The sequence below is a fragment of the Larimichthys crocea genome, chromosome V (genome assembly GCF_000972845.2).
Source record: "Larimichthys crocea isolate SSNF chromosome V, L_crocea_2.0, whole genome shotgun sequence".
Lineage (NCBI taxonomy): Eukaryota > Metazoa > Chordata > Actinopteri > Sciaenidae > Larimichthys > Larimichthys crocea.
The window spans coordinates 3,778,769-3,802,837 of NC_040015.1; the positions used below are offsets into that span (position 1 = coordinate 3,778,769).

At 41.3% G+C, this 24,069-nt stretch overlaps 5 protein-coding genes across 5 annotated transcripts in view; 2 read left to right on the forward strand and 3 right to left on the reverse strand.

Annotated features, from left to right (window-relative positions):
* The window catches only part of adck1 (aarF domain containing kinase 1), a 78,997-nt gene extending 78,638 nt beyond the window's left edge, over positions 1-359 (reverse strand). The window contains exon 1 of the mRNA XM_010748292.3: positions 37-359. The gene's annotated coding sequence lies outside the window, so the exon portion shown is untranslated. The remainder of the gene's footprint in view (positions 1-36) is intronic.
* A 1,119-nt stretch (positions 360-1,478) lies between these two features.
* Positions 1,479-4,277, reverse strand: slirp (SRA stem-loop interacting RNA binding protein). The gene is made up of 4 exons (XM_027278738.1): positions 4,126-4,277; positions 3,524-3,582; positions 2,436-2,543; positions 1,479-2,249 (listed from the first exon to the last, which is right to left on the reverse strand). The coding sequence occupies exons 1-4, from the start codon at positions 4,190-4,192 to the stop codon at positions 2,181-2,183; spliced, it is 303 nt and encodes a 100-aa protein (XP_027134539.1). The 5' UTR covers positions 4,193-4,277; the 3' UTR covers positions 1,479-2,180.
* alkbh1 (alkB homolog 1, histone H2A dioxygenase) lies at positions 4,079-9,708 on the forward strand. Its single transcript, XM_010748290.3, has 7 exons — positions 4,079-4,204; positions 4,356-4,537; positions 5,374-5,482; positions 5,631-5,793; positions 6,401-6,491; positions 7,302-7,495; positions 7,582-9,708. The coding sequence occupies exons 2-7, from the start codon at positions 4,400-4,402 to the stop codon at positions 8,024-8,026; spliced, it is 1,140 nt and encodes a 379-aa protein (XP_010746592.2). The 5' UTR covers positions 4,079-4,204; positions 4,356-4,399; the 3' UTR covers positions 8,027-9,708.
* A 1,293-nt stretch (positions 9,709-11,001) lies between these two features.
* Positions 11,002-15,424, forward strand: gdf7 (growth differentiation factor 7). The gene is made up of 2 exons (XM_019277604.2): positions 11,002-11,791; positions 12,912-15,424. Exons 1-2 carry the CDS (start codon positions 11,530-11,532, stop codon positions 13,871-13,873), a joined length of 1,224 nt encoding a protein of 407 aa, XP_019133149.2. The 5' UTR covers positions 11,002-11,529; the 3' UTR covers positions 13,874-15,424.
* A 135-nt stretch (positions 15,425-15,559) lies between these two features.
* ldah (lipid droplet associated hydrolase) lies at positions 15,560-21,224 on the reverse strand. The gene is made up of 7 exons (XM_019266785.2): positions 21,147-21,224; positions 19,540-19,696; positions 18,733-18,867; positions 18,271-18,440; positions 17,805-18,045; positions 16,566-16,648; positions 15,560-16,473 (listed from the first exon to the last, which is right to left on the reverse strand). Exons 2-7 carry the CDS (start codon positions 19,676-19,678, stop codon positions 16,285-16,287), a joined length of 957 nt encoding a protein of 318 aa, XP_019122330.1. The 5' UTR covers positions 19,679-19,696; positions 21,147-21,224; the 3' UTR covers positions 15,560-16,284.
* Positions 21,225-24,069: the final 2,845 nt, after the last annotated feature.

Genomic DNA, 24,069 nt, shown 5'->3' on the forward strand with positions numbered 1-24,069 from the left:
TTAGAGTATTAGAGTTATGTACAATAACTATCTTACCATTTGCCGCTCGCGCTGTCTTTCAGTCACCGGTTTTGTTTTGACCTCTTCGCCACGTGAGCGCAGAGAATTCTGGTAACCGTAGTCCTGACTTACAGGAAGTGAAGGCAGCTGAATTTCAGTTTTCCAGCAGCCTCGCAGGGTGCTCTGAAACACAGAGAGAGTTTACCGCCATGTCTCCCATCGGTGCGGTTCAGCGAGCGTTCATGTAGCAGTGATGTAAGACAGCCTGGGCTGTCGCCGCTTGTGAGCCATTAGAACTACACGTCCGGCGAATACCATGACGTTTATCACCCGCGTCACACGCGACGGTCAGCTGTTCACCACCATAGACATATATACATAGACGCCGCATTGAGCGCTGAATGGTACGTCGACGTCGCCGCCATATTGGATGTGGCAGATCTGCCGGTAAACTAATACAAGGAAATGGACTGAACTTCATAAAGCGCCTTTCTACAAAGTTCTTTAAGTTAATGTCTCTTATACACCCATTCACACACACACTAATATATCTGGGAAACAAACAGGCACCAAAAAACAACGTATGTAACTTTTAAAGTGATGATTATAAATGTTTACTCCTTATTATAGCACCAAACCAACGTATGTATTTTTGTAATTTAACATTTACACACACATATATATATATATATATATGTGTGTGTGTGTGTGTGTGTGTGTGTGTGCGTGCTCTTTATTCAGAAACCCTCATGTCACATCTACATTTCAGGATCTGGTTATTATAGACACAGATTAAATGTTAAATATAAATATTTCAATATTTATCATCACAGTAACAGTGTTACACACATTAGTAGCTGTAAACACTCAGCATTAGAAAAATACATACGTTGGTTTGGTGCTTACATAAGGAGTAAACATTTATAATCATCACTTTAAAAGTTACATACGTTGTTTTTGGTGCCTGTTTGTTTCCCAGATATATTAGTGTGTGTGTGAATGGGTGTATAAGAGACATTAACTTAAAGAACTTTGTAGAAAGGCGCTTTATGAAGTTCAGTCCATTTCCTTGTATTAGTTTACGGGCAGATCTGCCACATCCAATATGGCGGCGCCGTTTACGTACGATTCAGCGCTCAATGCGGCGTCTATGTAAATATGTCTATGTTCACCACCACCAGCTGCAGGAACTGGCTCCGCCCACAGCCAGTACGTCACGCGTGCTGCCTTCAAAATAAATGTGAATTTCGGATGCTTCCCAATGTCCATTTAAATTGCTGCATTTACGACCCCTCCAAACTGTAGGATTTCTTACAGATTTAAAAAATTAACTTTGTTTCAGACTTTAAATTATAAAAGTCATTTTGGAACTGCCTCCACCCATACCCAGTGGGCTGCATTTTAGTAATCAGAAAACTAATAAAATTGAGATTTAGAAAACAAAAACTGAGAAGAAAAATAAAGCTTCAAATCAAAAGGAGTGAAAAGTAGACTTTTATTGAACATTCTGATATTCATTTTCATGGGGATGTAAGACAACAAAAAGTAAATGCTAAGTGAATTACTTTGGACTCCAGTAGAAGGTAAACTGCAGGAGTTTATTGCCCTTGGTGCACAGGATTTATGCTGCTCCAGCCAGCTCCAATTTACTGTTTGCTATAGACAGTGGTGGTACTCAGTACTAGAATCCTTTACTCCATTTAAAGTAGTCACAACATAGGATAAAGTAATAGATTACAGGTCAAAGTGTGTATCAAACAAAACAACACACAGTGAGATTAAACACTGTTTTATTGCCATGCACTGTCAAGCATTAGAGAGTGATGTTTGATAAACCTTACAAGTTAGCATGAACCTGCTATCTATTGTTGATGGTGTGTGATGGGGAGGTGACAGGAAGTCTACCACTATGACTGACAATAAATAAAGACATCATGACTGGACAATCCGTTAAAACAATTACAATGACGCTCAGGCCCAAATTTACTGAAGGTGTACAAAAGGAGGAGGGACACTCTCAGGTTTTGAAGAGACTTTAAAATGGAAACTGGTCTGAGTTTGTTTATGGCCCCTACAGAACCGCAGACATTTCAAATATGGAGCAGCAAGAACAAACATTGTCAGTGAATCTGAGCCTGAGCAGAACAAAAACACATCTGTCTGTCTGCCTCATCCACACATCAGTCAAATTCAAGGTCTTTGTTTGTCTTCTGCCCTACAAACAGACGTCTGTTCCTCTGAACCTGCAGCTGGAAACAGACAGGAGGAGAAGATAAGAATATGATCCATACACAATGTCAATATGTTCAGCTTCTGATTAGAATAACAATGCATTTGTTTTATGTACATTCATGAGCTGCAGGTATGTAGCATGACAGAACACATTCAGAAATATAGAGATATTACTTTGTTGATGGAGACCATTTGACATTTACCTTGGCTCCCTCCAGTATGTGCGGCTCTTTCTGCAGAGCGTTGTTCAGTCCTTCCTCTGATGTGAATCCGACCCAGCAGAAGCCTTTGTGAAAGCCTGTCTCTTTATCCTGGTGGAACACACAGCGCACAGTCAAACACAAGATTCTGCAGCTTTGGCAAGAACAGTGCTGTTCAATGTTTGACAAGTTTTAAAGTCTCTGTGTTTTAATTTTTATACCATGCTGAAAAAAAAGAAACTGAAAGCAAGCAACACGCTCAAAACTCTGAAACATTACAGTACTGTTATGGAATTTTCTATCCTTCTATCCTCCAAGGTCACGTGTGGGCTTTGAGGTCCTCGGCAGTATTAATTGTTTGGCTTTGGTTGAGAACAGTAGCTGCCAGTCTATCTTAACACTGTGGTGGCCAGGGTCGAAGAGACCGATTGCTGCCTTCCTCATAGATAGCTGGCCGTTGACGTTCCAATCTGCATAAACAGACATCTGTGTCTCCAGACTAGAATATGTTGACAATAACAGCTCTATGGGTAAAGACATTCTCTTTGACTAATTCTGGGCATATAGTTTTTGTGGTGTTATCTTGGGGTTTAAAGTCGATCCACCAGCATGAGTTGGGCAGAATGTGAGACGACTCAGGCACTTCTGATGAACTTTGAAAGTGTCTCTAATTCTCCTTGGCCAAGTGTCAATAAATAATACAGCATAAGACATCAGAGGCTCCTGGACACTTTCTTCCTTCCTGACCTCACCATTGACCTTGACTGAAAAAATGTCAGCAGTAAAGTTACATATTCTTCATTAGTGGTGTTATTCATGTTCATTGACAGTAATGTCTTTTTAAATTCACGTTTACTGTCTGAACACAGTGAAGTCAGTACAACAGCACTGGTTTTGTAGTGCGGCCAGTGCCACATATTTTCAGTAACCTGTGTGTGATGTCATGCACACACTGTCTATTCTTTACAGTGTCATTGCAACTAAGAGTGGTTGTAACTAAACTACAGTTGTACCGAACTAAATTCTAGAATATCAAACTTGTATAAGAGTAGAATGAGTGAGTCAGTGGTGGTAACGCTGTGATAACTTACGAATGGTAGAAGACACTTCTTCACGGAGCCAAACTGTCCAAAGTACTCCCTCATCTCCTCTGAAAGACAAACAGGAACACACACAGAGTTTCACTCCAACACGTAATGTCTTCATGACTGAACCACCAGGAGCAGTACAGCTTCATGAAGGTTACACCGAGCTGAAGAACACAATAGAAATGACAATACTCTGGTTTATCTAAACGGTTTAAATGACCACAGTTCAAATATTACTATTAACTTTAACTTGTTTCACAGCAGCCACAGGTGTTTCCAATCAGACTAATTAAGGTTCCGTCCTATTTCTTTTTCTTTGACACTTCGCAGTGAACCAGCATGCTCCACAGAAGCACCCTGACTCTGTTTGAGCTGAATGGAACGGAGCACATCTGTTTCACGTGTGAAAAATGTCTCTCTGTGGCGAACTGTTTCTGTTACACATGCCGCCTTCACTTCACATGCAGAGGCTGTTTGACGGCGTGACAGCGCTGCCGGGGCTGCACACAGCATTACACCGTGCACAGAATGAAATGAGCGACTTAACATGCATATCCTACTGCCGCCCAGTATGGCCGACAGTATGAATAGTTGAGTGTACTCACTGGCGGCTATCGTCCACGGTATTTTAGACACGAAGACCTCGAACACTCTCTTAGACGGCGCTGCCATGTTTCGTCCTTGGTATGTCACGCTGACCTATGACGCGTCATCACGTGACGCAAACGAGTACAGATATTGTGACAGGAAAATGTTTTAAACCATTAAGTGTTTAATACATTATTTAAATTAAACTCGTATAAAATGTTTGTATTAAAATAATTTAATGTGTAAGGTTCGGTGTTGCTACGAGGAGTGGGTTGAAAGGTCAGTGACGTCATGGCGAAGATGGCGGCCTCCCTGCTGGAGAGTGGAGAAGACGCGTTTCGAAAAGTCTTCAAGTTTTACAGGAGGAGGAATCCTCCGCCGGACTACAGCCAGGTCATCGACTTCTCCACAGGTGTGCCGAGTGACAAGGTGAGGGAGACGTCACAGCGAGACAGTCCGCAGGAGTCACGTGATGCAGCCTCAGCCTGACTGACTGACATTATTAATATTAAAACATGTACATCAAGTCAACAAGACAGGATGAAGAAGAAACATATTAGATACATGCTTAATCTGTACGCTGTCTTTAAATGAACTGGATATAATCAACCCGCCCTCGTCAATCTAAGGAAATAGGAAGCACTTAATTCATAAGAAGTGAGAAACAGTGAAGCTCATAGAGCCACAGAATGTCAGTTCACTGTGTTTGACCCACGTGGATATATAAATAGTTTAAGAAAGAAATAGCACCGCCTAGTGTTTGTATGGTGTAACACCACAGTCTACACTTCATGAAGAGGATTGACGGGGAGGAACAGCTGTGGCTCAGATGCAGTCAGTGTGTCACCTTAGGAGATGGTGGTCAGTGTGTCGGTTTAGACAAGCGGGCAGTAGTACAGGGTGCTCCAGACATTGCTCCCCAACAATGCATTGATGCAGGATTCCGAGGTGTTCCCAGGCTAGATGGGCTGTATAGTCCTTCCAGCGAGCACCCTCAAAGCTCATGAAGATACTTGCACTCACTCGGGGCAAGTGGAAGGAGCGTCCCCTCATACAACTCCATTTCAAAAGAATCCAATTTCTTTTAGGTCCAGCCACAGCTTTTCCTCCCAGTGCATCCTCTTTATTAAGTGTAGACTATGTCAATGTGGGGATTAAAACAATGCAACACACATACTACTACAGACTGTCACTTTGATATTTACGTCAGTCACTTCAGCAGCACTAATGATTGCTGTTCCTCGGTGTTTCTGTGTGATTGATAGATAGTTCCAGCTAAACTGGACCTTGCTGCAGTGACTGATGCAGAGGCTGCAAGGGTTGGATTACAGCCTGTCAGAGACTGGAGAGCCTTTGGGCTGCAGGGCTACCCAGGTAAATGGACAGACACACAGCTGATTACTAAAATTATCCGCTGAATACAGATGATCCAGTATGAAATGGACAGGCAACCTGCTCAGCATGCACAGATGATCACTTTCTGTCCCATGACCCAGCACTGTACCTCTGTGTGTTGTTGTAGGATTCATCTTCATCTCCAATCCGTTCCTGCCGGGCTCCCAACCCTCCTGGGTCAGACAGTGTCTGAAGACGTACCCACAGAAGCCCAATGTCTGCAACCTGGACATGCACATGTCTCCCTCTGAGACCCAGGACATCTGGGGCAAGAGTGTACACAGCCTCAGGTAAGACGAGCTGTTCTCTTTCCTCTCTGACAGTCCAGAACCCAGGTATGTCTTAAAGCCTTAAAGGATTTTAGGTAAATGCAGCTCAGGCATATTTTTTCAGACAGAAAAAAAAACTCAACAAAGTGGTCAAGAGGTCCAGCTCTGTCCTGGACTGTCCTCTAGACTTCATAGAGGAAGTGAAGGAGGAGGATGATGGCAAACTCCTCTCACCTCCTGCATGAGACTGTGGAGGCCTTAAACAGCTCCTTCAGAAACTGACTGCTACTCCCACCATGTAAGAAGGAGATCTATCACAGGTCCTTCATTCCAACAGCTGACACACTCTTTAACACCAGCATGACTTCATGACTTTCTTGTATAGATCTCTAACTTGTGAGTAATTTATTAACAACCTTGTCTCATCTTATCTTAATGTATGAGATCTAAAAAGATGGTTTGTTTTTTGATGCTATCATCGTGATTCTGACAGTGTTTCAGCAGTCCAATGCTAAATCAGTGGAGTACTCTTCTTCTGACCAGTTTATATGCTCAGTGACAGTGTATTGGTCCGTTCCCAGCAGCATGCCTCTCTAAGTGTGTTGCTCTGTGTTTGATGCCTCCACAGTGTTCGCTCCTCTGCAAAGAGAGAACCAAAGACTCTTCTGGAGAGGCTGCGCTGGGTCACTCTGGGCTATCATTACAACTGGGACACCAAGGTAAGCAACAGAGCCGGTGACTGAGAGTAAGTGACATATGACTGTCCAAAAAAATAAAATGCCTAATCAAATCTAATCCAGACAGCAGCTTTCAACCCAGGCCTTCAGAATAATAGGAGCCATATCCTGTGCAGTGGTGCTGTCCGCTGTAAAGTTCCACTTTGATTCTTGTTACACGAATTGTGTATAAACACTCCCTAATATGATCATAAACTTTCTGATGGGCGTAACATATATACGTTATGTCAGGCACTTAATGTTAACAAAGAAAGCCCAGCAACTCCTTGATCAATCCATTTACCCCACCACCTCCATATTTGTTTTTTCTTGCTCTTTAAACTACGTTACGGAAGCACTAAGCGGTCATACATTCATACATTTTATGTTTTCTTGAGATCTCAAACAACCGTTAACCTGAGATGAGAGAAACTGAAAACGACCCGTCATCTCAGGATAACATAATGACATAAATAATTTGAGATCTCTAGAAAACAAATAAAATAAACTCGTTATTACAAGACAAAATAAAATGTATGATTACTTAGGGCTTCTGTACTACGTCACCTGACAGCACATCAAACCATTAAAGTATCTTATCTTAGTTTTTGATGTGGTCTGTAAACAGGCTGTTATAGATGAAATGTGTCTGACCAAAGACACTAAGTGAAGTGTTTGGTACCTACAGTGTCTTATTTTGAAGCATAAGGCCACCGAGCAGCGATATTCGATGAGTAAGGAAGCGAACAGGCTGGTATGAACACATCCCTTCATGTTTGTGATGTGTGTTTCTTTTTGGTGTTCCATTCACAGACTTACTCCACCAACCATTACACTCCTTTCCCTGCTGATCTCCACTCGCTGTCCCTCCAAATAACAGCCGCCTGTGGGTTCCCTGGTTTCAATGCAGAAGCTGGAATCCTTAACTACTACCGGTCTGATTCATCTCTGGGAATCCACGTGGACGAATCTGAACTAGATCACAGCCGCCCCCTGCTGTCGCTCAGGTGAGAGGATAGAATTCTTTAACAATTCAGACTGTTGTAATGCAGGAAAGAGTCTCCATTAACCATCTCGTCATCTTCTCTGATAGCTTTGGCCAGTCAGCCATCTTCCTCCTGGGGGGCGTCTGCAGACAGGACGCCCCCACTGCTATGTTCATGCACAGTGGGGACATGATGGTGATGTCGGGACAGAGCCGCCTCCTTTACCACGCCGTCCCACGCATCCTCCCGGCACCTCAGGGACACATGGCTTCAGTAATGGAAGGCTGCGGTCTGTCCCTGCAGGACAGCAGTGGGGTGGAGGCGGTGTCAGAGGAGGACTGGGCGGTGTGCTGCAGGTACATCCAGAGCTCCAGAGTGAACGTGACTGTCAGACAGGTGCTGGGGCCTGGGCAGAGTTTTCCAGAAACGCCCTCTTCTCACCAAAGGACTGATGCAGGCCAGACAGCGGGGTACCATGACAGAGCAGCAGATGGAGAGAGTGAGAAAAGGAAGAGGAGTAGTAGCTGTGACTCTGATGATGCACAGACGTGAGACAGACCCCAAGCTCACACTCCTCTGCAGCGATATTTATTATTTGACACCTTGCTGAACAACAGAAACCTCATGTCAGATGTGCTCTTACTTAGTGTGTTACAAGAGGAAGATCGACCCCTCCGAAGATAGCAGAATTTCAGAACCAGCTGCCCTGAACAGAGCAAAAACTGTGTGTAAAAAAACAAAATCCAGAATATTTGTATTTCATTTAATAAACGCCATGTTGTTTCAATGAAGCAGATATGTAAGGCTGATGTAGTTCAGTGGCAGTAAATTCATTATGGCTGTGTACTCAAGGACAGTAGTTGTCATCAGGACTCCTAAGATGGTTGGCAGATGATTTCTAAAGGTCACCAAATGTTTGTGGAGAATAAAATAAAATATTTTGCCAAGCAGCTCCCAGAGAGGTCGACCCTTCAAGAACATTCAAGACATTCAGAATCAGAATCAGGTTTATTGCCAAGAATGTTTTCACATACAAGGAATCAGCTTTGGTAAATTGGTGCTTAACAATCCTAAACAGGATAAGAAAAATATAAGTAAAGATAGAACTGTAAGTAAAGCAGCATGAATGGAAAATGAACAATAAGATGAGAAATATTATAAAGACAGCAAGAGTCCAAGAGGTGTGTGTCAATGGACCACATAGTTTCAGGTGTGTAGATATGCGTGAGGAAATAAGAGTCAGTGTCTAGGTGGAGGTCTCACGTCTTGTTGATGAGGCTAGCTATAGATGAGTCAAAACTACAGCATTTTGACGGGGCGCAGTATCCTGCCGTAGGGTGTCTCAAACCGTTTGTGTCTGGGGTTGGATGGGTCAGCCGCAATCTTACCCACGTGCCTCAAAGTCCTTCCTGGTGGAGCACATTTTCTGGATCTCTGCTGGAGGCCAGACCAAAGGACAAAGAACTCACAAAGGATGTGCTCCAGTCATTGATCACAAATAATTTGTAATCAAAAGTGTTATATGCTTAAATTATTAAGTTATCAATACCAGTAAGAGGAAAATCCATCAATGAGTGTTTGGTCTCTGAACAATCTCTGGCTATATATTTAATATTTCTCCTCTCGATGAAGCTCCTCTGTTCTCTGATCTGTCTTAGCGAGTGCTACATTTCAACATTGTGTATTTTTATTTTTTTTCTACATGGACAGTTGACTACAGTATGTGTCACATTTTTTGTTCTACAGGTGATGAAGCTGTTTTTTTTATTTATAGCCTCGTGTGACTGGATGAAACAAGCTTTTAATGTTCCTGGTGAATTTGTAATTGACACCATCTTCCAAACGGTGTGTCACCTTTGAATTTATTGTGGGTTTGTGGTTGCAAGTTTTTGTCCTTTAGGTTCCCTCTCCTGAAAGTAAGCATTGGTAAAGCCGAAACTAAGAAGAGATGTACAGACAGACATGTAGTTGGACTCATTCACGTAAACGGTCAAAGGATCAGTATTGTAAACTGGAGCCACAGCAATGAATGCTTCCAATGTGACGAGTAAATTCTAAAAGTTGTCTGAATTCTTTGGGAAGCCTGCTAAAGGACTTTCTTGAGTTCAAACGAGATGAAGGCATAGTAAACTATCCAGGTCTGACAGAATAGAACAATACAGCGATATTAAAACATATTTGGTGTCTGTGACTCAAAGTTTTCTGCAATGAAGGATTATTAGCAACATTTCAGGTGTGTTCACTTTCATTTTGACTCAATTTCTGATTAAACAAAGAGGTTACTGTTACTGTGTGTTCCCAAGAGGACTCATATTAATCATCTTGTAATGTTCAAATGTATAATGTTTCAGTCAGCGTCACACTGGCTTGTGTACCTGTACGAGCTCGTGCTGTTGAAACCTCCTGGAACCCTGACAGGTGACACGAGGATCAGTCCACAGGGCGCCGACCTCGCCGTGATGGTGCCATAACTGTATCAAGCTGGTTATCTGAGCACAGTTGAACAGGCTGTTGGCCGTGAACGTGAGTTTAATACCGGTGGATAAAAACACCAGTGGGCAAAACTCCCTGATGACGTTCTTCTTCTTTTCTTTCCTTTTCTTTTTTGTTCCAACTGAGTCTGTAGGCCAACTGTCCTTTCTGTACGTCTATCTATATACCCATATATGTATTGTGTGTATGTGTGTACATGATTGAATCAGGTGAATGAATCACTGAAAACTATAAATGAATGAATAGTGAATATCTTAGTATTTGCTTTGACAGCATGCTCTTGAGTTGGCATGGACTCTGCAGGTTTGTGCAAAATCTGATGAGTCATGTTATCCCAGCATGACTTGACAATGTTCCAAAGAGCTTCTTGTGAATGCTCAGCTTCCTTGGTCTTCAAGTGCTCCCATAATAGTTTGTTTGTTTTGTTTTTTTCATTATCCTGCTGCAGTATGGAGGAATAGAGTGCTAATTCTCCTTAATCAGGGTGGAGTCAGTTAAGAACACATGCCAACTCCAACTATATTAATCAGTAAATACTGTGAAATGTTGCCATTTCTTAGTCCACCCCAAGTGTTGGCCTTGTTTTCTGGGAAGTAGTTTAGAAACTCCCATTCAGGCCTCAAAGACTACTACAGATGGTAAATGGACTGTACTTATGCAGCGCCTTTCTAGTCTTCCAACCACTCAAAGCACTTTTAGAACAGAACAACCCTCTTTTAACAGGACTTGATCAGAACTGATTGGAGCCCTGCATTCTTTATTTAGCAAATTCTGTATCTGTGATGAAATTGCTTTTCTGTATCTCAGGGTACTTACTCCCTCACTCCAGACATGCCATGTGCCAGTATGCTCAAGACCTCTACCAAGGACTCCTCAGGAACCTACGCCAGGATCCTATTTGTGGACTTCAATACCATAATCCCGGCTCTGCTACAGGAGGATGAACTTCCTGTGGCTGCTGAATAAGTTCAAACTCCCAAAGACAAAGATGGTGCACTTCTAGTACATCTTCATCATTGATGAGTCCAGCCTCATCTCCTCCATCACCGCCTGGTACTCTGCTGCTACTGCCAGTTTTCAATTTTCAGTGAGGTCTCAGACTTTTGGACTCCACTGGTACTTATATGGCAAGGGCCATTTCTAATGTAGGCTATCAATAAATTAAATTGATGTGCTTAAGGGGATTAAAAGAAGGCCCAGTAAGAGTTCTCATGATACGTCTTACTACATGTAGGTCTGGTATACACAGTGGTGAGAGAAGTACTCAGATCCAGTACTTCATTCCAGTAAAAGTACTTAAGTACTAACTGTGGCTAGATTAATCTCCACTAATGCATCATGGTCTATAATCATATGCCATCATAGTAACACCACTGATACATGACTTAGGAAACAGCACTAGTTTGACGTTTGGCTGCAGGGGGCGCTGTGCACCCTCACACCTGCATACAGGTACACAGATGATGTGAAGGATGATGACCAGCGAATGAAGTGTCAACGTGTATTTTTCATCTCTCAGTTCCACCTCTAGTCTTTTATTTCAGCTCAGGTGTCCCCATCAGATGGATCGGACTGTGCTCTCTCTGCTCTGGTTTGCGCTCTGCGTCGGGATGAAGTCGACCGAAGCCCTGCGCTCAGCTCCACCGCGGCGCGCTGACACCGGCACGTGGAGGAAAGACCGGCCGGTGAACGACACTGTGGTTCTCCACGACTACATGATGTTTTTATACCGAACAATGTCCAGGCTTCAGCAGAGAGATATTAACGTTTTACACGGTGCGGGATTCGCGAACACAGTCACGAGCTTCGTGGACCAAGGAAAAGGTGAGTTGAAATGATTTGTCTTCATTTTGAATAGAAGTTGCTGGTGTTGTATCTTTAATAACTGATATCATGTTAATTAACTTAGCTGGATTCCATTTTTTTACGCACACTTTGGTACATTTCCCTGTAATTTAGATTTTTCTTTTATTTTAGATTTATTAAAGATTCAAATGGTTTGATTCAATTATTTTTTATTCTAGATCCAACATATTTAAAGCAAAAATTAATCAAATGGAGTTTTAAATGGGCAAAAGACAAAAGGGAGAATAAAATAAGACAACATCAAACAGTCGTTCATGTCATGGAAATAAATAAATATCACATGAAAATCTGCATAAATGCATTTGGGTGCAGTATAGACTCAATAAATGAACATTTAGGATCAGAGTTAGATCTGTTTTATCACTCATATTGTCTTATTCCACAGTTTGGGCATCAGACTGACATGTGATGAGTTATAATTAGATTTTTTAAAACTTTTTAAAGACTTTTTTAAAACTGTAAAACATAAGTTTGAAAATGCATCATTAGAGAAAAACCCCAAACACATTCAACTTCTAATTTAAAAGCTGGAGGCGTCGAAGGTTTGGTACTTTTGCACAGACTTTAATGATATATTGATTATAAAAGTTCATTATTAGTTGATTTATTTCAGCACTACATATTTTAATGCACTTTGTTTTCTTTTTTCTTTTTTTTTTTTTGCTTGTTAGATGTTTTATTTCCAACTCAATGTATAAAAAAGTCTAAAATAGTGATAAAGCTATAAATAAATAGTCATAAATAAAATACACAGGTCATGTCCTTTCAAACATCATTTAGACTAGTGCTTCCCAAAGTGGCAAAGATGTGTTCATTTCCATTTCTTATTGCACATTTAATGTTTCACCACATGAAAAAGATGGAATGAAATAAGCAATAAAGAGCCGAGTCACCACATACAATACAGTGTTGCCATTAATTGACACAACAACTCATATTTTCAGAGTCACACTGTAACATGACTTGTTTACCGTGAATCATCATTTTTAGATAATATTTACAGAAAACTCATAAATGAATGGATAAATAAATATGAACGGGGCAGCTCTGATCTCTGTGCTCTGGTCATCATCAACAGATCTGCCATCTTGGGAGAGTGGTCAGCGTTACATCTTTGACTTGTCCAGCCTGTCCAGGATGGATGAGCTGGTAGAGGTGGAGCTCAGAATCCTAAGGAAACCTGCAGTAGACCTCCTGAGTGTCTTAACAACAGGGGGGAACCTTTACAACACCCGTCTGTACTCCTGTTCTCCTGGGGGCACTTCTGGCAGACAGCTCCTGGACTCCAGAACTATAGAGGTTCTGGATGGTGGTCTCCCAAGGTGGGAGGTGTTTGATGTCTGGTCCAGCATGAAGGCCCGCCAATGGAATCCCACAGAATCAACACAGGCCTGCTTCCACCTCCTGATCTTGTCTGAACTAACCAACGAGGTCACTGACCCACTCCTTCTGGGGCTGGGTCGCCATGATCGGCTACCACAGGAGAAAGCTTTGCTAGTGGCTTTCTCGCATGCTGACAGCAATCATAATCTGTTCAGAGAGGCAATGGAGAAGATGAAGAATGAAGGTGGTGGATTTCGGCTCCCAAAGCCCCTTAACCCTCTTCCAAAAGATGAAAAGAAGCACCAGCAACATCGCCAGAGAACCTTGTCCAAACGTTCATTTGGTGGGGCAGGGGGAGGATCAGCAGTCGGAGGCACTGGAAGGAAAAGTGGACGTAGGAAGTCCCGCTGCAGTCGTAAACCCCTCCATGTGAACTTTAAAAGTCTGGGCTGGGATGACTGGATCATTGCCCCTCTGGACTACGAGGCGCATTTCTGCGATGGGGTGTGTGACTTCCCCCTGCGCTCCCACTTAGAGCCCACCAACCACGCAGTCATCCAGACCCTCATGAACTCCATGGACCCAGATATCAGTCCACCTAGCTGCTGTGTCCCCTCCAAGCTCAGTCCCATCAGCATCCTCTACATCGACTCAGGCAACAATGTGGTCTATAAGCAGTACGAGGACATGGTGGTGGAGAGCTGTGGATGTCGGTAACGCCGGTTGAACAACTTGTAGTGGACAGATTTTTGATTGTAAAAGACAAATAATGAAAAGGTATATTCATGTATTTTAAATGCATATTGTATATGTCCAACAGTGTTGTAGTACTCTTGGTCTTGGTCTCAAGACCACATTTTGAAGATCATATCTCAGTTTTAGACAGAGAGGACTTTGGATTCATTTTAAGACCACAGCTGGAGAGATATCATAAACTGCATGTGCATTGTCCAATTTTTGGTGTCATTACTGTTATTGGAAGTAAAACCTCTTGTTGCAAATTCAGCCAATGCATCTTTTTGCTACTGAGGGGCTCTCACCCCTCCCAACCTCCCTTCACATGCACTCCAAGGAAAGTGAATGTGGGAAACCAAGAAGAAGCTGTCAGTCTGGGAGGAGATATCTGGTAAATCTTCATGTAATCTAATAAAAGTTGGCTTCATGAACCACAAAAAGCTCATCTAAAAATCAGCATCCAAAAGAAAAAAACGCAGCAGTCTGTAAATCCTGCAACTGAGCAGGTTGGGATTGCACCTTACCCAAAGAGATTTGATGAGTCCTACCCACAATATACTGTCTGGTCTTAGTCTTGGTCTTACCCTGCCTTGGTCTTGTCTTGGTCTTGATACACTCTGTCATGACAGTTTAGGTGGTCTTGACTACAACACTGGTGTCCAATACTTTCATTCAATAATAACTATTCATACCACTGTTACCTGTTATAAGAACAATGAATTATTATTTTCAAAAAATAACCTTAAAGCTGCATTTCATGTATTTGTATTTATTGTTTTTCTGTCAACAGCAGCTCTGCTGTTTAAATGTCCAAATGGCTTCACTAGCTTGTTGCTAACTTGTCTGGTCTCCCTAGAGCTGTCAATATAAAGTGACATGTTTCAGATACTGTCAAAAAAATTTCATTTTTAATGCGGAATATTGTGCAGCTTTATAAATAATTTATGACAAAGTGCCATTTAATTCTGAGCTTTACCACAACAGAAACATTTCCATCCCAAAGTCAGTGTATGTCAGTCTATGTTGTGTTTAACATGCTGTACGCAGGTTTTCTCTGAATATCCTTGTCTTTGAAAATATTTTGTAAATCTTAAGTTATATACGTGTCGCACACACACATATTATATTTTGTATGTTTGTATAGATTTTGTATGAATAAACATGTGTTTTAATAACCATGGCAGTTTGGGTGTGGTTAATATCAGCTGTTGGTGGAGAAAGAGCAGCAGTTCACAGGAGGTTTGACTCAGGCTGTCTGAGGAGCATCACTAGAATCCCACTTGAATAATAATGTATAATAATATATAGTATATAACACATAGGATAACAACAACAATAACTTTGTTCCTACAGTGTTGTTCAAAAGTTCAGAAACCAATGACAGTGTTGGTCTCACCTGTTACTAACTTACTATGGCCACACTTAAGTAACCAATAATACAAAATATGTGGCAGAGCGCAAAATGGGTCATAACTCAATCTTAACCAGATATTTACAGAACTGTCTGAAGAACATGAGATTAAACAAAGCAGTTTTGGGAGTAAAACTCTCAAAGGACAGCTGAAAATGTTGCTTTAAAAACTTTAACTCTGGCTGTTATTGATTCAGTCATGAATATTTAACTTCACCTCACATTTAAGAAACTACATATGTCACACAATCACACAATATATATATTTTTTTCTTTTGTTTATTTAACCTCATCATAACTTATTCAGCAGATCAGTTATTACAATGTCTGCAAAGAAACAGTGTCAAAGGTTAGTGCAGTGCATCACCAAAGGTAGATCAATATGTGTCCACTGGTGAGTTTGGAATGAAACTAATTGAATCGTTTCTTGATTCCTGCTTTGTGAACCGTGTAAGCTCCATTCACTGTGCGTAGTGAGTGGAGCTTACGTTGAATGTAACTTTCTCATCACATTCACAGGTAGCATCACAGAAAAACATTGCACACGCTGTTCAAGTCATCACAAATGGAATGCACGTATTGTTACAGTATTAGTACAGGTAAAAGAATCACGTCAAATAAAATTGGCAGAAGTGCAAAATGGCGACATTAAAGAATTTAATTAAATAATCAAACTCATCAGGTGTGAGCATGAGAAGTGCTACAGAGGAGTCTTTGATGCTTTTTTTAATTCATCTTTGGAGAAAGACGGCTGAATCCAAACAGTATAATTAAAATATTTTATAAAATATATGTCTTAGTTCGATTTGATTCTGTAAAACCACTTTATATCAACTGTCATGTCATATTTAAGGTTTTTATTGTGAACCATTTTAACCATAAAAATAGAAACTAATACTTGAAATGTTTTAAACTCTCTGCTCATAAAAACAGCCTGGTCTGTCACTGAGTGTAGTAGATGGTTAGTAAAAAAATAATAAACTCATGTCCTCAAATCTCCACTGATCCACTCAACCACCATTTTGGCAACTTCTCTTCCTGTGTCGAGGACGAAGGCATGGCGGAAGCCGTTTTCACACAGTCTGAAGTCTCCATGTGGGAAGTCCTGTTTGATGTCGTGGTAATACTGAACGGGGCACCAGTGGTCTGTGGCTCCATAATAAAATATTAGCTGAAAAGTGGAACACATGCACAAGTAAAACATTCACTGATGATTCAAGCAAACATGTTACAGTATTATAATATGAGTGGGCCTTTTCTTACCTTGTCAAGATTTTTCCTGATGGTTGTGTTGTCTCTTTCCAGAACTGTCCTCATCTCCTGACCCCCCATGTACATTGCATTGGCTACAAACACAAACAGAGTTACACTGGTCACTTCTTTAATTAAAATGTAATAGAAATGTTAACTGACACACAGAGTAGATAAAGTAGCTAATGAAAAAAAACATTGGATCATTGCAGCGGCTGCCTGGTGTCTGGATAAGAGAATACACTTATATACAGCTGCCTTTCACACAGCTAACCATCGTATCTTTCTCTCTATACTCTCAAACACAGGCATCTTTGGCTTGGCCCTTTCCTGGTTGGGCGCTCATTCAATGAATCCTGGCTTGGACTGTTGTCCACATCTCACCACTTCGCCACAGGGGTGCCCCAAGGTTCAGTACTGGGGCCCCTTCACTTTGTTATTTCGAATTTAAAGACATTTTATTCTTATTTAAAGAAATCAGAGGATCGTTAGCATGATACATAGCATCATCCAATGAAAATCTGTTACACCACTTTAACTTGAGAAGTGGCTCAGAATTATGTGAAATTAATATCCGAATCACACGTTGTTAACACGTTCTTTACATGTTAATGATGCATTAACAATGGGCTAACAACACAACAAAACAACTCGTTAATGACACGTTGAAAGTCCTGTGTACTTGAACTGGCTGGCTTTCCATACTAAACAGTATACAAATGTACAGGTGGAGGGCACTTGGTCTTGATGGAGTGTGAGAAGCTGCTCTCAAACATGCCGGGCAGAGAGAAAGACAGCAGCGCACTCAATTGTCTGCAGGTTTTTTATGTTCCAATCTTGGCAACTAGGATTGTTGAAATCATATAGCTGTGGGTCTCCTGCAACAGGTAATACTAGTTTGTCTTCCGTAATTGTTATTTTACCACTTTGTCATCACTCTTATATCAAAATGCAATGAGTTTTTTCAACTCAGTGAGATGCACAGAGCAGAGAAACGTGAAACCAAAATACAAAAAGCCACCTCAGGCTGCTAAAAAGTGCTCTCTATGATCGAGGCCTCCATATATCAGGAGCTAAATCCATGAAAAGCCATTTTGCTGTAAATCTAGCATCTTCACCTCTTAATCATTTAGACAAACAGCCAGCTGACCACGCCACGAAGAATTAACTTCTCAGTACTCTGTATACATGGGGCATTGTTTGCCTTAACAGACTCAGTATCACAGGAGGGAAGAACAAAGCATAACCGACCTGCACAGTCTCCATTGAGCAGACCCACAGTGGGCTGGACTACACTGTGGTCCAGAGAGCGGATGCCACCAAACACCAGTTTGATGAGGCTGGTTTTGAGTCCCTCTGGCAGCAGAGAGAGCAGGAAGAGAGGAAGGTAGGCCACGTATCGCATGTGACACAGCACGGGGGTCATGACCTTCCCCTGAGGAGTCTGAGCCATGCGCTCGATGGTGGGAAACAGCATGATGGCCTTTGTAACCTGTACTCAAAAACAAAGAGGTTACTAAGGACACTTTGAGCATCATAGGAGGTAAAAGATTCACTCTGAGATAAGATGTTATAAATTATGGAAACCCCCGGGGAGTTTTGCTGTCATTTAATATGCTTTCTTTTACCATGACAACCAGACAGAGAGAGGATCCCTCTTAAAAATGTGACTGTGTTTCCCCCTCGCAGAGAAATATTGTGCAACAGCATGACTAACCTTGAGTTCAGGGTCTCTCTTCATCACTTCCAGAATAATGTAACAGCCAATAGAGTGTCCCACCAAGACCAGGCTGGTTTCTCTGGGAACATGTTTCCTGATGAAGGCCAGCTTGTGTTCGATCTGCCCGTTCAGCCCAAACACATCGCCCTCTGCTGCTGAAGATGCGTCTGTGTGGGGAAAGAGTCAGACATCTGAACTCACTGTATCTGTGTGTGTGTGTGGACTCTAAGTCCACAGGACTTAAGTCAGACTTTATGTGCGTGTGTGTGTACCTATATATTCTAGATAACATGTTCAGCTGTGCTGTAAATATAATCCACAGCACCAGAGGACCTTGTTTTTCAACATTATCTGATATTGCTGGTGTTTTATTGAGCATAATTGCTCATCCTCTCTCTTCTGCTGTACTCAGGACAGTGCGGGAGTCCTGAAGTGTGCAGAACTTGTGTGTGATCGTACCTTCTACCATATCCATGGAGTCTGGAGGTACACAGTGGCCAGCGTGGCTCACAGCCCACACTGGGTGACGGTATCCAAACATACTGTGAAGTGTCTGCATGAAGGTTCTGTAGAAGCCCACCACACCTGGGTTACCTGTGTGGAAGACAGCAGGAGATCAGTGTACACCCACAACATGACAGAAGTTGGGGAAAGAGCTGTGAAGCTTTAACTGACTTTTCCTGTGATGCCAGAAGGACCATCAACTACCTTACCAACTTTGACACTGTCAAAGAAGGGTATATCATTATTATTATTATTGTTATTCTTATTAAGAGTAGTCTTTAAGACTTTCCTTTTTGATAGAGCTTATAGTTAAGGCTGGCTCAGGTCATCCCTTAGTTATGCTGCTATAGGACTAGACCAGGGATTCCCAAACCTTTCAGCCGTGACTCCCCAAAACAACGGTACCGGTGATTTGCGACCCCCACTATCCCCACATCAGATGATTATTACATACCGTAATGTTTATCACGATGCAATCGACCTTAGCTTATGTTGTTGTTGCTGCTAATGTTGTTAATCTGTCGTAATGATATCAGGGGGGTTGATCCATCATGAGGCCAAATTCTGCTGTTGGGCTTTTACAGACTTCGACCAACAACTCTTTGTGCATTGTGTCTGTGCCAACCTCTTCTCTCACGCTGTAGGAATGCGACCTAAACCTGAGGTTTCTCTGTGTTAGTTAGCTTGTGGTGATTTTATTTAGAAACATGCAGCATGTAAGCCCAGTAAGTATTAAAGGAGGAGTGCAGTGGTCAGACTCACCTGGAAGGATGAGAAAAAGCACCATGTGTCCAGAGTGTAACTGACAGGAGCCAAACTTCAGAACCTCTGTGATGGCTCCAGAGCAGTACACAAAGTCTGTCTGTGGTTCATCCCTCCGGGCTCTCACCATGTCGTCCATCTCATCAACTCTAAGGAACTGAGGGAAACAATGAATAGGCACACTTTATGAACCCTGGGACACACAGTCACACCACACCACTTTAACATGCAGATTTAGATTCCTGCTGCATGGCAGTGTCCTGTCTGCATTATCAGTTATCGGTTAATTATTATTGTATTGTACGTTAGTTTATTCATGCTGCTGCTCAGAGTCATCTAATATCAACGGCGTCTGTTTCTGTCACAGTTTTGTGCTCTGTGATCATTTAGACACTCAGTTTAGGAAGTTTTTTCCAACAAAAGAGAACATGTTCTGTTCCACTGCAAAGGTGTAGCGTTACCATGGTTACCACTCAGACGGTCAACGCAAAAGGTGTAGCATTACCATGGTTACCTCTCAGTTGTAGCGTTAGGATGGTCACTGCAAAGGTGTAGTGTTACCATGGTTACCACTAAGACGGTCACTGCAATGGTGTAGCGTTACCATGGTTACCACAAAGATGTAGCTACGATGGACGACGGTGTATCATTATGACGGTCACTGCAAAGGTGTAGCGATACCATGATTACCGCTCAGACAGTCACTGCAATGGTTTAGTGTTACCATGGTTACCGCTCGGACGGTCACTGCATTGGTGTAGTGTTACCATGGTTACCGCTCAGACGGTCACTGCATTGGTGTAGTGTTACCATGGTTAGGATGCTCTGAAACATCAATGCTAAAATTGAGTAGTCCAATATAAAATAGAATTTTATATAATTTTGCTCTCTCATGCTGCTTATGTTACATTATCCTGTGTGCAAATTATCATCATGCTTTGGTCTTCACTCTCATTAATCAAACAGGAACATGAGTTAATATATTCATTAAGAGGATGAACAGTCAGTAAATATTTAAAGCACCTCGGCATGATAAATGAGAGACATCTAAACTCTACAGTCTGTGAACTGTGTGTGTGCGTGTCCATCCAGTTATTAGCAGTGTGTTAGTTGTTGACTGCACTATCAGCAGGTCCAAAGGTAAATGCACTTTATCCGCGTCAGAGGTTAGTGCCGTGCCGTGCCGTGCCGTGCTGTGTTTGTGCTGCTCTCACATTCAGAAAAACTTCAACACACTCAAAAGTTTGCAGTTCAACGTAGTGAACAGACATCAGGTGAAAGAAGACAAACAACCAACTTCAGAAGAGCTGTCACTTCAGAATAACCGATGCAATTACTGTTACTGTTTACTGTTTCGACGCCGAATAACATAATAGTTTTTTTATCATAATGTCATAAGGTCATATTAGTACTGAACAGTTATAACATGTTAAGACGTCATGTTTGGTCACAGCGCTGAATGCGCGAGCCTTGGAGTGACGTCAGCTTGAACGCTCGCAGCTGGTCTTCAGACGCTTTGTGACAAACATGACATGCAGTCACTTCATCATTTCATCACTTCATCATTTCATCGTTTCATCGTTTCATCATTTCATCATTTCATTTACCTCTGGATGAAATCACATCACGCTGCTCCTCGCCATTCATTGGAGTCTCCTGTTTTCTGTGTGATGACTTCCGGCTTCGCACACTGCTGGATTCTGATTGGTCAGTCCCGTAATGCCTTTCTTTTTGTTAAAGGGCACCAGCCTGTATTTGATGAACGTGCATGTTATAGAAAAGTGATTTAATAAAATAACACAAGTATAAACTGACTATGATTACACTCCTATTACATGAGGAGCAACCTCTGTGGCTGGGAGATGAAGTCAATGTAGAAGTGTCAAAAACTGTAATTTCTCAAACGGCCACTTGAGGCTACAGAAGATTGCAACCTCCATAAGTCCCCATGTTCAAATGTCCAACTTCACAGCAGAAATAAACATGTTTCCACATCTTTGACCATTCTAGATTAGCCGGGAGGTGATGTCGCTCATGCTCTGTCCATTCTTTATACTGTCATTGAATAAACTAAATGTAATGTAATTTCATAATTAAACAAATACAATTAAAAATAAATAAATATAAACTAAAATACTGACATTGATCACATTACTATTACACCATGATTACAGTTATAATACAGGAAAATATGCTGGGATTCTCAAAGCAGAATCCAGGGCTCTCCAAAGGTCTGTGGCAGGTGGACCATGAAAATATACTATTATACTTATTATACTATGTTTTTTTTTTTGTATTAGTTTACCAAATATTACATACATGTTTAAATTTAAAATGTTTCATAGGTTACATTGTAATCTAAGCCTAATATCTTTCTAATACATTTCTCTTTTCACAGAACTGGTGACTTGTCCCCGCCTCTCGTCCAAAGTCAGCTGGGATAGGCTTCAGCCCCACCATGACCGTGATGAATGGATTGATGGATGTTTGTGTAAATAATGAGGGGATATTCTCTATCTTATAAAGAATCCTTGACTCCAAGACAATACATGCCATAAAATTTAAGTCATTAACCATTAACATGAAATTAGCTATTAAGGCCAGTCAGTACAGGAAATATAGTAATTGGTTAGAAACCTGTGCTCCTTGGGTGTCTGTGGTACATAATTGAAAATGACTTAGTCTCATTTGAGCTACTTCACTGACCTTTAGTGAAAGAATTGTGCACTGTTCCTGCGCAGCAGAGGCTGGTTTCTGTTTGTGAAAGAGTGAAAGTTAGGTCAGATGGTGAACTTCTGCAGGTGCAAAAGCCAGCGACAAAGACGGGATCCTCACCAAGGATTAGAGGGAGGGGAAAAAAAACATGACATTTTGACTAATGGGATTCAGCCTGAAGGTGAAGCCCTGAAGCCTGCTAAAGGGGTGGAAGTAGCCTACATATTAAAAATCTGTTCATGTAAGCATAGAATATCTATTTTAATAAGAGTTTAACAGAATTTAACAGATTGAGAAAGGATTTTTCTATATTTTCCTTATTGTGAACAAATCAAAAAGAATCACAAGGACCAAAGGTTCCCTCTTTGAGTTTTATTTTTTCCCCAGCCTACAGGTACATAGGTTTGGGGCAGTGTATTTGTTAGGGACTATTTTCAGCTGGGGATTAATACATGTTTGGTGTGCTAGCAAGTGTTTCCAACAGCACGACAGTGCATGCAGGAGTGAGTCAAAATTAACAACAGTGTGAACTGTAACCCAGTAGTAAAGTATGTTAGTGAGGTGTTGGACCACGATGTGCCACAAAAACAGCTTTAAGGTACCGACCGTAGCATTGATTTTACAAGTTTACTGGAGGGATGAACACCATACTTCCAAAAGATATTCCCTCATTTGTTTTTTTTGGTGGTGGTGGTGGAGAGTCCTGTCTAATATGATGGTCTAAAATCTCCCATAGCTGGGTTGAGATCATTCTCATCAAAGTGTTCAGTCAGCCCTTGTGTCCTCTGAATTTGTAATGTTTCCCTACTCACTCATTCAAGGTTTTTCATTTAATTTGCCACCTGTCTGTGTATTACACAGAGCAGTGGAGTGTACAATATCACAGTGTCATTATCAGAGTTCAGAAAGAGGTTGCTTTTTTTCCATTGTGTTGCTCTGCACACATTCACCACTGCCTTGTTGACAAGAAGATGTCAATGAAAGTGTTTCATTAATGAAGCCCAGAGGCTGTCACGAGGGATGGATTTCATGAAATGATGAAAAATTGATAAACTTTCTCCCAAATTTAACATGATTTAATAAAGACAATGATAATTTGATGAAGACATGCTTGATTTGTTAATGGCGATGCCTGAGAAGCAGTAATGTTGATCGCACACTGGAAAACACCTTGTGGTCTTTGTTTGAAAAGTTTGATACAAATAAAATGATTATTACATAAGTGCAACTGGAGACCAAAATCTGCTTCCAACAAACCATTTCAGTTCTATCAGGTTTGTAACTCATGCAACAATATTTTCATATTCTTAACCTGATGAATGTGAGCTGTTGATGAGCATTGAACAACCAACAACCTTAGATTGCTACAGAAGCCTGATCAAGTTTCAAGAGCAGCAGTGGAAATTAACTACATTTACTATACTTAAGTACAGTGTGCTTGTAGTAATCCCATGTTCTGTTCTTTCTTTAACTCAAGCAAATGGCTGTCCACCAATGGGCTTGGTACTGCTCGTTTTGTGCTTGCTCATGGTAGGAATTGTTGGGTCGTTGTAAATAATATTATAAGGAGTACAGTTTAGACCTGCTTTATATGGAGAGTGTCCTGTTATGATTGATTATAATTACGCAGACTTTATAATTATTATTACAACATTTACATAGTGCAAACTGCAAATTTGAGTAATCTGTGTCTATTACTGAGTCTTGAAAGCCATTTTTTCTCAAATGAAGTGAAAATCTGTGAGTGAACATCTACCAGTGTAAAGAATGATCTTCTCTGCAGTCGCTATCTGAAAAATTAATGAATAAATGTTT